We start from the raw sequence: 15901 nt of genomic DNA on the forward strand, positions 1-15901 counted from the left end.
TGAATTTAAAGTGAATACTGCACAAAGAATGAATGTCATCCAGAATTTATATCTCGTCAATAACTTATGATTATAAATTTCCTGTCACCGACTGATGGAACTCAATAGTTAATTAGTTAATTCAATACTCCGGCCCGAAGAGACTCTGAAAAAAATCACGTATTTAAATGTGACGAACATTCTCTTACGAGGATCGGAGGAAGACTGATTTATCGGAGTATTTTCTAAACGTCAGTTGACTAAAACAAGAAGAAACAAGAATATTTTTGCAGCTGTCCCCTCCGAATTTTCTTGGAATTGAAATTTCGCAGAAATAATCCAAATACATATCTCATACTTGGAGTATTAGTGTTTTGTGTGTTTTTGTTTTCCTTTCTATGTACCAATACATGAGTAGAGGTCGTTTTATCTGAGAAAAATGACGGATTGATGAGCATTCAGAGGACGTCGAGCGTCCCACCCATCTTCGCGCGTCGCGCATCCTCCCGCGCCCACCTGGTGGACCATATTTCAGCAACGGATTGATGGATTTTGATTTAAAAAAATGATAATTATTTATTACACAAAAAGGAACAACTTTTGTCATGAACATTTTCTTCTATTTGCCAATGTTTCCCATAAAAAAAAAAATCATCAAAAAAACCACTTAATTTGTTTATAACTATTAACTGTACGCACTTACATAAAAAATACCACCGGATTCGGATTTCTCATACCCGTAAACATAAGAAAACACCTCAAAACCTTACCGCACTAGAAGTGCACACGGGAAGGGGGTATTGCGTGTGGACTATCTGGCATGCACTGGTGACAAAATTTGGATGAATTTTCCGGAAACTTGAATTGGATTTAAGGATATTCAAGCATTTTTTCCAGTTTGCGTGAATTGCGTGAGAAAAATTCTAAAAAAGTCATTAATATTCAGCGTCATTCAAATTATTTTGTGCGCAGAATTATAATTTTTAATAATATTTGATGTTTCGAATTGAATAATTGAAATTGTTTAAACTTTCGAAAACTTTATTTTCTTTGGCATGAAATCATTTTTCTGGTAAAATTCTGAATATAAATAAATTGGTTACGATTCAGGACAATGATTTTCATGGTGGAAAATTGATTGTTTAGGAATTGTTTGTAGAAAATGCTCGTAATTTTAAAAAATTGCATTTTTAAAATTATTTTATCAATCTTCCTCAAAAAGTAAACTTCTTAATTTTTGTAATGTTTTCTAACGGTTCAATATCGAGATTCAAATTCAGACGTCCAAAATTTGAATAATAAAATCATTGCTAAATGTCCGGGAATTTGGGGTCAAATGGGGCTCAAATAAAAGCTATGATGTTCGACTACAAAAGTGTAATAGCTTTTCACTGGAGAAAAAAAACGAGAATACTTGGATATTCTTATTTAATTTCAAGTATCTCTGAAAATTCAAGTGAAGTTCCATTTTTTTAATGGGAGGTAGACGAAAATTCCACAATTTACATGAATTTTTATGTGAAAATGAATATTCACTGCCAAATTTGGTTGAATATTCAGGGAACTCGTTTAAAATTCTTGGAATTCCAGGATTTTTTCAAGGAATTCCCTGAAAATTCAGAGGAATCTGGAATTTCATAAATTTCCCCGGAATAATTGAAGTAAAATTTACAGTTCCCACTAATTTTTCCGTGAAATTATGAATTTTCAATGACAAAATTCATTGCATACATCTAAATAAGAAAATTCATGGCATGGTGCTGGACATGTGGCCGATGGCCTGAATTTTCCAGAAAAAGACCTTGAATTCTATTCAAGGGAAAAATAATTGAATTCGATTTAAGTCAATAGAATTTCAAGTTTCTCTGACAATTCAAGTAAAGTCCCATTTTTTAGTTGCAGGAAGACGAAAATTTAACAATTTACATGAATTTTCATGTGAAAATGAATATTCACCGTCAAATGCCCTTGAATTTTCAGGCAATTCCTCTAAAATTCTTGGAATTCTAGGATTTTTTCAAGGAATTCCCTGAAAATTCAGAGTAATCTGGAATTCCATCAATGTCCCCGGAATAATTGAAGTAAAATTTATAGTTCCCATGGATTTTTCCATGAAATTATGAATTTTCAGGGAATTTCCTTAGAATTCTTCGAATTCCAGGATTTTTCAAAGGAATTCCCTGAAAACTTAGAGGAATCTGGAATTTCCCCGTGATAATTCAAGTTAAATTGACAGATCCCACGGATTTTTTCGCGAAATTATGAATTTTCACTGACAAAACTCCTTGAAATTTCAAGTAATTCACATATTATGACTGAAATGTAATGGCTCAATTGCCACAATAAATAAAACACCGAAACAGCGCGAAGAGAAAAGTTCAACACTCCCCCTCCCCCAAATGCCGAAAGGAAGAATGAAAAAATGTTGGGCGTGAATGTAAACGGAAAAATTCAGGCCATAGTGTTGGACATGTGGCCAATGGCTCGTGGTTTGGCTGTGTTTCAGGAGAGGTTCCGCGGAGGGCGGCGGGATGGGGAGGGGGGACCAGAGCTCCAAAGGAGCATTCGAGCTTTACCACTGGGGAGGTGAAAACGAGAGGAGAAGAGAGACTGAATTACACGAGCACGAAAAAAAAACTGGAAAAAAAACACGTGAAAGAAGTACTGGGGGCTAAAGAGTGTTGGGAGGATATAACATCCCGGAGTGAATGTGTAGTGTATAGTATAGAATGGGAGAGTTTCGGATGGTTAGCGCCGTGGGGCTGTATCTACGCGTTTCACGAACCGCAGGCTCTGTTTTATTTTATGAATCGCAATATTTCACGCGACAACTGGACTCTCAGGGTGGTGGAGGGAGAGGTGGACCGGGCCACCGCTAAACTGTCTGAATATACGCAGAAACTAGGGGGAGGACCGCGTGCCAGGTATAACATACCAGTTTACATATTTTTAGGCGACAGTAAATCGAGAAATACAACTCTCATTTGACAACTTGATGAGAAAATGACACGTTTAGCCCTTGACTTTTAATAGATTTTTCGGAAATTAATTTCATGAGTTGATGATTTTTCACGAAAAATGTTATCAAACTATATTTTTAATTTGTCTATTCATTTGAAGAATATTTTTGTTGATGAATAATTGATTTATTCTGATGGTTTCAATATAGTTTTTATTCAGATCAAAGAATCAAGGAAAAATTTATTAATGTGCGAATGAACGATTTTGCCCCTCAAGATTCGCAAGTTTCTTCGCAAAATAATTTCATCAGTTGATGTTTTTTCATAAAAAATATATTTAAAACTCTTTATTTCAAATTTTTCTATCAATTTCAACAATATTTGTCCAGAATTAATTTCGTCCATCGACGTCATTCAAAAGAAATATTATTCTTGAAGAATTCTAGTTTTCTGGATGAAAATTTCAACCAAAACTTGTTATTTTTAATTTTTTTATTCATTTCAACAATATTTTTCACCATCCAAGCAATTATTCCATTTCTGACCCATAAATTTTTTATTGAAATCAAGGAAACATTTGTTTATTAACGCGAAATTGTGTAAGAACTCCTATTTGACAATATAATGACAAAATGACCCGTTTTGCCTCTGAATTTTGCAAGTTTTTTCGGAAATAAATTTCGTCAATCAATATTTTTCACAAGAAATATTATTCTTGAAGAATTCTAGTTTAATTTTCTGAATAAAAATCCCAAACAAACCTTTTTATCTTAAATTACTCTAATCATTTCAACAATGTTTTATGTAGTTATTCCAACGAAGATGATTCAATTATATAAAATTGATAATTGATAATTGATTTTCTTAAATTGATTTTTAATTTACTTGATAATTAATTAATGTTGAATAAATTCTCTATAAGACTGAATGATCTATTCGATCAAAACAAAAGATTATTCCATCTTGAAAAATTATTCCTCTTAATATATTCAACAATTATTCAATTTTCAACTAAAATAAAGTCAACATTTCTTGATATTTTCAAAAAATCATTCATTCAATTCGAATAAAAACTCAAATTGAAAAAAAAACTACCCAGAATTCGAATTTTTGTCAGCTTTATCCACTAACTGTTCCAACATCCTCCGCTTTCTCTCCCGAGCTTCAAAATTCCAAAGTTCTCTCCTCCGTGAAAAAAATATAAATATCACTGCATGTACGTCTCGATCTCCCCCGAATAAAATAAGCCCCCCGAATGCCCGAAACAATGACATACGAGCGGGTCGAAATGTTAAAAAACGGTTGTAAAAATCAATGAGAGGTGAACGTGAAGAATGCAATGGAGTAGGTGATAAAGCCCCCAGTCGTCTGGTTAATATTGCGCTTGTATATAAATACATACATGCACTGAATCCCATAAGGGATAAAGATGGTAGATGGAGGAGGTGGAGATAAAAGGCCGAAAGCCAAAAAGAACAAACGAATGAAAAAAAAAAATACCGGAAAATTAAAAAGAAGAGAAAGATACAGGTGCAGGCGTGTATATCGCTGGAGACGGACGGACCGAGGACGAGAGAAAGACTTACGGACGAAGGTGGGATTGAGTTATGACAGCGTTTGCTCCAGGGGGCCGGCTTGAGAGGCCCGCTATCCCATACCTGAGTGTATATTCCTCTTATTCTTTTAATATATATCCTTCTTTCCTTCTCACACATTGGATTTATGCTGCAACGAACGTAGAAACGTCGGCCATGCATCAACATCGGCTCAGAATAAGTAACAGAGAGTCCTACTTGGTCCTGCCTCTTTCGTTACCACCACCCTCTTGCCAGGACCATTATTGCCGCCTACTTCGCCATCATTCTCCTTTGGGAATATGTATAACCTCGGACGTATCAAGGATTTTAATAATGCCCGGTTCTAGGGGGCAGATATTGTTCTCAGATTAGCCGGACCAAGCTCTCGTATCTGCCGCCATTGAGAACTGCATTTTTAATAAATATTGAGAATTGAAAATTGAAAATTGGGGATGATGGTGTTGTTAATTGAGGGATAAAGTGAAATTCAATTCAACTTGTTCTCTTTGGTGTTACGAAAGCATTTTTTAGTTTGATTGTTCTTCTCTTTCCGCTTGGCCGTAATAATGTTATTTTATTTCATTTTATTTTTAATTAATTTCATATAATCCATATGTTTAACTTTGGATTTATTTAGGCGATGAAATGAAATATATGAACACGCAGATCACAGATGAAATTATGAACATTCGGTGTTCATTCGGAATCAGTCCTTCCTTTAATCTGAGTTTTTTTTTCTTTTTTTTCAGTTAGTGGAAAACATTTTCCTCGCGGATTTTCAATTTTTCAAGTTTTGGTTTTTCATTTTTCCGTTTTGAAATTATTTAAATTGACCTTTTTGTTCAGGATTTTCAATGGCTTATTACGCTTTCTAATAATGATTAATTCATTTTTGGTTTCGATAGTATTTCAAGAGTATCCAAGATTATTTTGGAAAAACCCCGAAAATTTTCTCGATTTTTCTAGGACATCTGAGAATTTTCTAAATTTTTTGAAGAAAACTGGAGAATTTTCTGAACAGGCGGAAAATTTCCTGACATTTTATCGAAAAGTGGAGAATTTCTTCGAGTTTTATCGAAAACGGAGAATTTCCTCGAATTTTTTGGAAAACCGCAGAATTTCTTAAAATTGTATCGAAAACCGGAGAATTTTCTTGAATTTTCTGGAAACCCGAAGAATTTTTCTAAATTTTTTAGAAAACTGCAGGGAATTTCCTCGAGATTTCTGGAAACCCGGAGAATTTCGTAGAATTTTCCGGAAAACCGGAGAACTTTCATGTTTTTTTTTTAGAAAATCGTATAATTGTCTGAAATTTCCTATAAAATCAGTGAATTTTCTCGAATTTTCTGGAAAACCGAAGAATTTTTATGAATTTTTTAGAAAATAGTACAATTTCCTGAAATTTTCTATGAAATCGGTGAATTTTCGCTAAATGTCTGGGAAATTGAACAAATCTTCTGAATTTTATAGAAAACCAGAGAGTTCTCGAATTTTCCAAAAAATCTAGAATTCTCCCCAACTCCAACAGATGGCGGTGCGGCATAACGACTTTCTCCCAAAATACCCCTCCCACGTAAAAATAAATGATCAATTCCCAAAAAAGACTCCACAATCCCCAAAACCAAAAGCATTATTTCTCCGCGACGAATTCCACCTCGCAGCCTCTAAAATCCACCCACACCGCAGCCCGCCATTTAAAAATCCGTTACCCATCCCAAACGATCCCATTAAAATCCCCATTTTATTACAAATATCCAGTTCCTCCGCATTTGCAACTCAACATGAGCGAGTGGGTTCAACAATCACAAACAGGCTCACCTCGTTCAATTGTGCCCCACATGAAGGTGACACATACCCAAATGACCTTGTCCCGTTGACTGGGGGTCAAAGAAATCGACCGGTTCATCGCACCGCAGTCCCCTCGAATCGATAAAATATCATCTTTACAAGTGACATTATGCCTGAAATACACGGCGCATCCAACAATGCACATCTCCCCATTTCGAATGAAAATAATCATCAATAAATAGTGATTTCCAATGGCCCATGAATTTTCATCCACTGATCCTATTAAGAGGCAATCAGAAAAATAATGGACTGAAACACCAGCGGATGAAACATGTCTGAAGGTGAAGTGGAACGGAATAAAAAGGATAGAAAATAAATAATGAAGAGAGAAAAATAGATAATAATAAAAGAAATTGAGAGATGGTAGGAGAGGGGTTGGAGGGGGGGGGGGAGATGAAGTATCGTGCGTCGCTGTAGAGTAGGACTATATCGGTTGTGAGCAAGAGGCGACCGACAGGCCCCGAACCAAGGACCGAGGAGACCGACCGGCCATAAATACCTCACCGCGTTCAGCCAATTAAAACAAATCATTTTAATGCGCAACCTTTTTAATTAATGCCCGCGTTCGTTCGCTCCCATCGCTCTCACTCTCTCGTGCATTTTCGATTTATCTGGGGTTGGGCTGTGTTGTTACCTCGGTGCCACGATGTTATTGGCTGAATTTCACGCTCCAGTTGATATTTGAAATTTCAATTTTTTTTGGCGTTGCTTATTTGAGGAGAAATTTACAGAATTGGGGAAATAGACTTCATTCGGGAGATTGTTCCTTCGTTGGTTTTATTTATTATTGATTTTGATGCTCGCCCGCTCCGGAAATATCAACGTACCGTTATTATAATCACTCATTATTCTGGAGAATGATGCGAAATTGGTGCAGCTAATTGAAAGTCATCATTGAGTGATTTTAATTTAATGAGCGGTGGAGGAACGATGGAAATTAATAATTTGTGATGTTGGGTATTGTATTGATGATGCAGATAGGTTACTTCGTGATTATTTTGTTACGTCATTTTTTTTTAGTATAGCTATTGTTGCTAATAAATTAGCAATTTGCTTTCGAATGGGTTCTCTTTTTTAATTCTTATTTCACTATTCTCTTCTATTTTTTCGTGTCATAGTACTATCATCAATTGAAATATCATCAAAATTTTGCGTGTTATTTTGTTCTGTCAAATAATTGTATATTCAGACCCTCTCGAGACACGAATTCGTTTTCAGTCCGGGTTTAATCAAGGTTCAATCAAGGTTTAATCAGTGTATAGTCGGGATTTAATAAGGGTTTATTCAGGATTTAGCCAGAGTTTAACCCAGCTTCTGTCAGAAGTTAGTCGGGACCATGAATCAATATGAATAAGTATTCAACATAATAGACTGCTACCTGAGTTTAATAGAGATAGACATTTTGATATAAAAAGCTCATGACGGTATTGTGTAACTTGATAAGCAATGATACTGTTCTTACCATTTTTCAACCTGATTAAGAAGCCATTGAAATATACTTTTCAAGCCCTGATTTAATTGCTATTACTGATGATTCTTTCAGTAATCATGAAAAAACCGAGTTTCTCTTTCAAATCGCATAAACAATGTGCTGTAACTCAACAACGAATTGTACGACCCCCATCTTATTCTGATAGAATCGAGGGTATTGTTATCAATTTTTTGAGCCATGACTAATTCCATTTTGATGACAATTTTTTGAGTGATCGTTGAAAAATCGATTTTTGAAAAAATATCAATTTTTTCGAATTTTTATGAAAAATTGAATTTTAATTGGTGCCAATGAATCGAGCGTATTAAATTCGATAATCATGAAAAAATCATGAAATTTGATTAATCCGTTTGACTAATAATGAAATAAAATTCCGGACTTGAAATTTTCTATTCGTTTTCATTAAAATGTTTGGATTGTATGCAAAAAATTAATCCCAAATAAAGGATTATTGCATGTTAATTTCATCTCTAACTGATGAAGTCTTCATTTTAATGAAGGGAATGTCATCCATACATTTTATAAACTATTCATTCAATTTGAATATAAACACAAATAACAAATAAATTTGATTTAGCATAAAATCTTCATTATATGTTATTTGATTAAAGAAATTTATTTCATTGAAGCCAAATTTATTTGCACGTAGCATTATTTCCTCTCCTCGCGAAATTATTTTACCATAAATTAACAAAATAAATTTTCATCTCTGGGATGTTCTGACATCTACCTATATTCCACCCATGATCTTACTTTTTCAAGACACACACTTCGACAACACATGCTCCGTCATGCTGGCAAGAGCTACAAGTGCGGAGTTCCGGGCTGTCCAACTGTTCTCCGAACAGCGAATGAACTCAAGAGCCATCGCCGACTGATCCACGAGACCGGTCCCAACGATCGCAAGTTTTCGTGCAACGAGTGCAGTTATGCAGCCAAAACTAGGACACAGCTACGTCGGTGAGTAATAATCTTCCTCGTCCGATGAAATACCCGTATTACATTCACCTCAAATTTTCAATAATTCAACTGTCGGTCAATATTCTATTTCCTGCCTCTCCCATTGCCGGTATTAATTAAGTCACATCAGCGGTTGTGGAATTAATAAAAACAGGTCTGTTTCACTTCAATAATCCGATGAGACAGACGAAATGGCACGGGCGAGGGGAGAGGGTTATTCCACTTGGAGTGATTGCTAACGATTTCGAGTGTGAAAACGACGGGAATTTTAGGGATAGAATCTGTGGGATTTCAATTGCACGATTTGACCTGTTTTGAGCTGTCATGATGAATGTTATGGGTTAAATACATTTGACCCACCCGGTTTGACCCAAATGATTTAATAATAATAATAATAATAATAATAATAATAATAATAATAAGGCAGTCTTCGAGGTGAAGTCGGGACCCTCGAGGATCGTTCAGCGATCTCATTTACGAGTAAAAAAAAAAATAATAATAATAATATGAATAATATAATGTAATAGAATAATATGGGTCAAATTTCAAGGACCAAATTGTGTGGATGAAAGAGATTTGACCCACAGTGATAAATATTGTGGATCAAATGAATTCGACTCACACAATTTGACTCAAATAACACGATTCATGACTGCAAATGATTCAAACGATTTTGAATAATATGTGGGTCAAATTTTAAGGGCCAAATTATGTGGTTGTGAAGAGATTTGACCCACAGTGATAAATATTGTGGATCAAATTGATCCAACCCACACAATTTGGCCCACATAACATGGTTCGTAAGTGCAACTGACTCAAACGAGTTGAAATAATATTAAATGAGTCAAACTTTAAGAGCCAAATTGTGTGGGTGAAAGAGATTTGACCCACGATGATGAATATTGCGGTTCCAATGAATTTGACCTACCCAATTTGACGCAAATAACATGATTCGTGACTCCAACTTACACAAATGGCTTTATAAATTCGATTAATATAATATGGGTCAACTTTCACGCAGTAAGTGCTACGAACCAAGTGCTACGAATGGAGAATTGACCCATAAAACTTGACCCGAATAAAGTGATTGCCCCGTGGCTGCAACCGACTTCAAACAATTTCATAAATTGAAATAAAATCATGTGGGTCAAATCGTAAGGGTCAACCTGAAGTCACGACATCGTCGCACCATTCAATAACCTATAAATCGCTTCTAACGAATCAACAATAATTCCCTCAATTCCCAACATTCTCTCAATAATAATTTCTCCTCATTCCAGCCACCAAGAGAAACACAAAACCCCGCTGAACCAGGCCCATTTAACCTGTCCATATAAAGACTGCACCTTCGCAACTCAACTCTCGTCACATCTGAAGCGCCACATTCGCGTACACACCGGCACAAAACCCTACAAGTGTCGCCACTGTCCCTACGCCAGCAATAATCTGGTAAGTACCTCCTTAAATCAATCAACCCCCGGTCAATATCACATTCAGTACTTTCGCATGAATTTCTCTCCTGCATCTATCTTGTCCACCATAATTCCTCGGCATTTCCAACCTCTTCACCGCGTTGTGTTGCCGTTGAACCGTCCACTTGGTGGCGTAAATTAAGCAAGGTACACCTTAATGTTTGGACCGCGCCGCCGCCACTGCGATAAGATAACGAGTTAATTGTGCTCACTGGATGCCCACACACGCACGTCCAATCATACCGCATGGGCCGGGTATGCTAATGTTCTTCGAACGCTTTAGTTAGGGATGCTTCTTGCATACGACGCGATCCAACGTGTCTCTTTGATAGGGAGACGTAAACTAATTTTACTGAGTCTCCCTTGAATTTAAAGAAAAGTCACAAAAAAATTGATAATTCATTCGGATTACTGCGAGAGTGGATTCTTCCATTAATAATTTAATTTGTTAATAATCTTTTGAAAATTAACAATTGCAGGGGAGAATGCGGTTAAAATGGACCGCCTTATATTTTCAATATTAAGTTCAAGATATTTTCTTAATCTTTGAAATTACATGATTTAGTCACTAGACATTGCGTTTTGCCCCGCTGTCCCCGATTTTTTATTCAAGAACATTCGCTGTTTAACTCGCTGTAAACTTTACGAGATTAGAAGTTGTCACGAAGGCCATCCAAATGCCACTAAAATTTCATTTCATTTCGTTTTTTGGCTATATCTCTGCTATATCTCTGGAAGTATTGGGGCAAAACGGGTGTTTTTTTAGCCCGCTTCAAGGTCCTCCCTCTTTTCAATAACTTTACTTCCACAGAAAAAAATATACTTGAGTAATTGAGTATAAAATATACTTGAATCAAGTATTTTAAGTAAGGATAGAAAAATATTCAAGTATATTATAAGAATAAGACACTTGAATCGAGTACATTTTACTCGAATCACGAATAAAATATACTCGATTCAAGTATATTTTTCTTGATTCGATTGTATAATATACTACCGAGCTGATACGAAATAATCATCCTCCAATTGAGACACCCATCCCCCATTCGAGTATACAATATACTTGAATCAAGTATATTATTCTTGATTCGATTATATAATATACTTGAGTCAAGTATATTTTATACTCGAATGGCCTTCGTGACAACTTCTAATCTCGTAAAGTTTACAGCGAGTTAAACAGCGAATGTTCTTGACTAAAAAATCGGGGACAGCGGGGCAAAACGCAATGTCTAGTGACTAAATCATGTAATTTCAAAGATTAAGAAAATATCTTGAACTTAATCAAGTATATTATTCTTGATTCGATTATATAATATACTTGAGTCAAGTATATTTTATACTCGAATGGGGGATGAGTATTTCAATTCGAGGATGATTGAAGCGTTCTCAAGTGTAATATAAGGGTCAGGCCCTAAGTGTGAGAATAGAAGGGTCAAAAAGTGGAGGTTAAAAAATGAGGGTCGCAATATTAGAGTGAAAAATTGAGGGCCTGAATGTAAAGGTGAAGGAATGAGAGTCAGAATGTTCGGGTTAGAAAAAGAGGGTCAGAATGTTAGGATCAAAAAATTAGGGCCAGAATATAAAAGTAAAAAAATGGGTGTCAGGCAATGAGGGTCATATAAGGGCTAAAAACGGTGATCAAGCATAATATATGACTTATATATTTAGACTCTCATTGCCTGACACCCACTTTTTTTACTTTTATATTCTGACCCTAATGTTTTCGCCCTAATATTCTGACCCTCATTTTTTAACCTCCACTTTTTGACCCTTATATTCTGGCACTCAGTGCGTGACCCGTATATTACACTTAAGAGGGCTTGCCGCAAAATTGAATTGAGATACCCATCCCCCAATTGAGTATAAAATATACTTGATTCAAGTATTTTTTTCCGTGTCCGCAACTCAACCTCTCCTTTCTTATATTTCACTCTGTCGTTCTCATTCGCGAAAAAAAATATAAATAAACTTGAAGGGCTTCTGTTTACTCAGCAGTTTAATAAGGACCGAAAACGTGCTAGGCATGGGGTAGTTTAACGAGAAGAGGGGGTTGCCCCCCCCCTGACACACTGAGTACGCTCTCTGCGTCGACGAGATTACACGCGCCACCTTCCTTCCTTCCTTCCTTCCTTCCGTCCCCCCGCGCGCGCACACACACCCGCGTTTATGATTTACCACGGATGATTACACGCTTCTTTCGCCGCACACACGAGAGCCACTTGGCCTCACACCCGCATGTCTACAGAGGTTCTTATACATACAAACGAGAGTCAGTTCTCACTTTTCGCCGGGTTTTTTTTCCTGGTTTTTTTCTGCAGCTCATCTTTCGACCTCTTCTCACTTTACCTCTCTCCATTATTCTTTTATGGCTTTGATTATGCAGGGGATATTTTCATGGGTTAATTTTCGCCGATTTGGAAATTGCATCAGAAGTTCAGGAAATTTGTGATCGAGTGAGGGCTAAATGAAGAAATTCGCCGGGAAATTATGGAAATTTTTAATATGAATGACGGAATAATTCGGTGAATTGTGGAGTTTGAGACTGAAATTTCATGAACAGTTGAGAATTATTGTCTTTAGGAGAGGGATATTTAATTAGATTCGGCCGAAAAAGTTATGAAATTTCAGATTTCACTGAGAATTCACTGAAATCTTGAATATAATAATCTGTTTGAGCTCATTCTTTGGCAACGATTCTCGCAAAAACGACTGAATGGATTTCAGTGGTATTTTTACTAATACATAGTTTACTGTCGGCTGTAGGCTACCAGTTATTGCGCTACGGTGCATAGTTTAGTATGCACCGTAGAAACTTCCAGAAAATTCTAGAGCTTTCTGAAAAATTCTGGAATTTCCTGGAAAATTCTAGAATATTCTCGAATGTTTGAGAATATTTGTGAGACCGGTTACTCACTGAGAGAAAAATCTGAAGTTCGATTTACAATAAGAAAATAGTTGAGGCAGTTTTGGCGAACGATACAATTTTTTTTGTATGCGACACATAACATTATAGTACCTTCACAAGCGTAATTTTTGCAAATCAAAATGCAGTTAAACTAACCAAAGTTCAAAAGTAACCACGACAAATCTATCGTGAGTAGAACTATGAAATAGTTGTAATGACTACATTTCATTGTAGTAATCACTTCTGCGGCCATAGTTACCGTAATCCATGCAAAATTGTTGAGGACTTTTTGACTATAGTTCGATGGTGATGGAATATAGTCAGAAGAATCAATTTTTCTCTCAGTGCTATTACATAGTTTACGGTCGGAATTAGGCGGAATAACTGGTATACCAGTTATTGCGTTACGGTAGTTTAGTATGCACCGTAGAAACTTCCTGAAAATTCTAGAGTTTTCTGGAAAATTCTCGAATTTCTTGGAAAATTCTAGAATATTCTCGAGTTTTCTTCGAAAACTCGAGAAATATTTCGAAGAAATTCTCCGGTTTTCGAGATATCCCAGAAAATTCTTTGGTTTAACAGAGAATTCGAAAAAACCCTTAAATTTTCTAGAAAATCGGAGCAGTTCTCAGGTTTTCTAGAAAATTCGAAGGAATTCTCGAGTTTTCTAAAAAAAAGTTTTTTGTTCCAATTGAGCAATTCAATTTTAAATTCCGATTGACTAGCTGTGTGGCCCAGCGTCGCTCGGGAGAATAAGACAAAATTGAATACCAGGATTTTTAAGAATTCCCACAATAAAAAAAAAACACCTCAATATTTTCGATTTTTCTGGAACTCTTCAGAAGTCAAGAAAATTTGAGGGTTTTTCAAACAAATTGAGGAAATTCTCGAGCGGTCTAGAAAAGTTGAAAATATTGCAGTATTTTTTTCTTCAATTGCAGGAATTCTCAAAAATCCTAGTTCCACTCAAAGTACTAGAGAAGATTTTAGCACCTGTCAAGTATAAATTATCATATTTTCTCTAAAAAACAACGGATTTCAAAAAATCAAAAACCTTTGTATTCTTGAGATTCCAAAAAACATTTTTTACTCGAAGCTTTTTCGCATACGAATCAAAATGGCAGCACTAAACTCATTTAAACATTTAAATCGTTAATAACTATTGAATGCCTACCTCATTCGCAAAAAAAAATACAGATTCGATTTCAGCACATCAGAATTGTTCAGAAGTTTCAAAACTTTACATCGATTTTATGCCTTTTGGCCTCAGCATATTAACCAACACAGCCAGTCCCGAATATTTGAGCAGCAAAAAAAAGAGCGTTCCTCAATTGAGATAAATTTTCTAGCCAAATGAGCCTCACATAATTCTCTGTAGAACCAATGTATTTACCCGAAAGACAACTATCTCACGAGAGCAATTACTCCTACAAAAATCATCATGTTGAAACCTTTTTGTGTCCACAAGTAAATCGATTCAAAACGACAAAAGACCTCTTCTACGGAACACATAATTTTCCGCCGAACAAATTTTTCCTCCCAGTGCACCAGATACCCAAATGTGCCACAATTTATCACTTCCCCGCATACAGTTTCAAGAAAGAACGCAACATAATGCATTCGTAAATGTTGAATACTGACATTTACACATTGACTAGCTTCAAATATATAAAAGTCAGGGTAAGATTTACACACGGAAAATGGAATTGGATGGGAAGCCTCGACCATCAACAGCTCGTATAAGTGCCTCAACGGTAGGATGATGTTTACGACTACGACTTGGCTACTTAGCCGCGTGACGGCATCACTGACCAAATGTGCCTTTTAAAACCCCTCGTATCCTCTCCATCCATCCTCACACACTATCTAAAACTATTATTTAATGGCAATGCATAAAGCCCTATCGATTGATATACAATATTTTGCAGGAGAATCTGCGAAAACACGTATTATCGACGAGACGGCATCCGGGGAAGATGATATACGAGTGCGAGACTTGCTGCAGGAGTGGGCTGACTTATACCACCAACTTCAGCAGAGAACTGCGCGCTCACTTGGTCGAGGAACATCCCGAGACATATCCCACTGTGAATCATGCTAATGATTATGTGTCATCGATATTCAGTGCGGGAGAGCCATGACGACCGGGTGATTATTCATTCTGATGATGAGGTATTGTGACGTTCTTAATTACGACTGAGGAATGATGAGTAAATGAATCATTTGACTTGGAAGTATTTTTGCGATTATAATATTGATCGCACGTGTTTTTTCGTTAATTAATATTTAAGGGTTTACACTATGTTCCAATTCATTTGGCGCGTCTCTTTTCGATTTTGACGTGAAGAGAAAAAAACATGAAATTTTGATGTTTTTGTAACCGCTCTAACTATAATGCCGGGGTTACCTCACTCTCAATCAGGGAAATGTTCATATCTCCCAAAAAAATAATGAACTATTGAAAAAAATTCAGCGGCTGATAAATCAATTCTTGCTTGAAAGTGCGTATAAGTTGCAGAATTTTCTAGATTTCATAAGAAAGTTATTTGAAAAAATGATACGGGAAATTATGAGTTTCGGGGCAAATTCTATCCATGGAGGCTCACGTGCGGCAACGACGCCTTCACCGTGAGTGGCGCACAATTCGAATGTCAATGTAATCGCTGGAGCATCATGGGAGAGGTATATGTTAGAGCATGGAACTG

At 36.1% G+C, this 15901-nt stretch overlaps 1 protein-coding gene across 1 annotated transcript in view; it reads left to right on the top strand.

Annotated features, from left to right (window-relative positions):
* The window catches only part of LOC107043753 (zinc finger protein 99), a 29895-nt gene extending 14558 nt beyond the window's left edge, over positions 1–15337 (top strand). The window contains exons 6-8 of the mRNA XM_015265368.1: positions 8619–8816; positions 10097–10265; positions 15125–15337. Of these exons, the coding sequence (XP_015120854.1) occupies positions 8619–8816; positions 10097–10265; positions 15125–15337 (580 nt within the window). The remainder of the gene's footprint in view (positions 1–8618; positions 8817–10096; positions 10266–15124) is intronic.
* Positions 15338–15901: the final 564 nt, after the last annotated feature.

The sequence above is a fragment of the Diachasma alloeum genome, unplaced genomic scaffold (assembly GCF_001412515.2).
Source record: "Diachasma alloeum isolate Michigan unplaced genomic scaffold, Dall2.0 Dall_scaffold_00180, whole genome shotgun sequence".
Taxonomy (NCBI): domain Eukaryota; kingdom Metazoa; phylum Arthropoda; class Insecta; order Hymenoptera; family Braconidae; genus Diachasma; species Diachasma alloeum.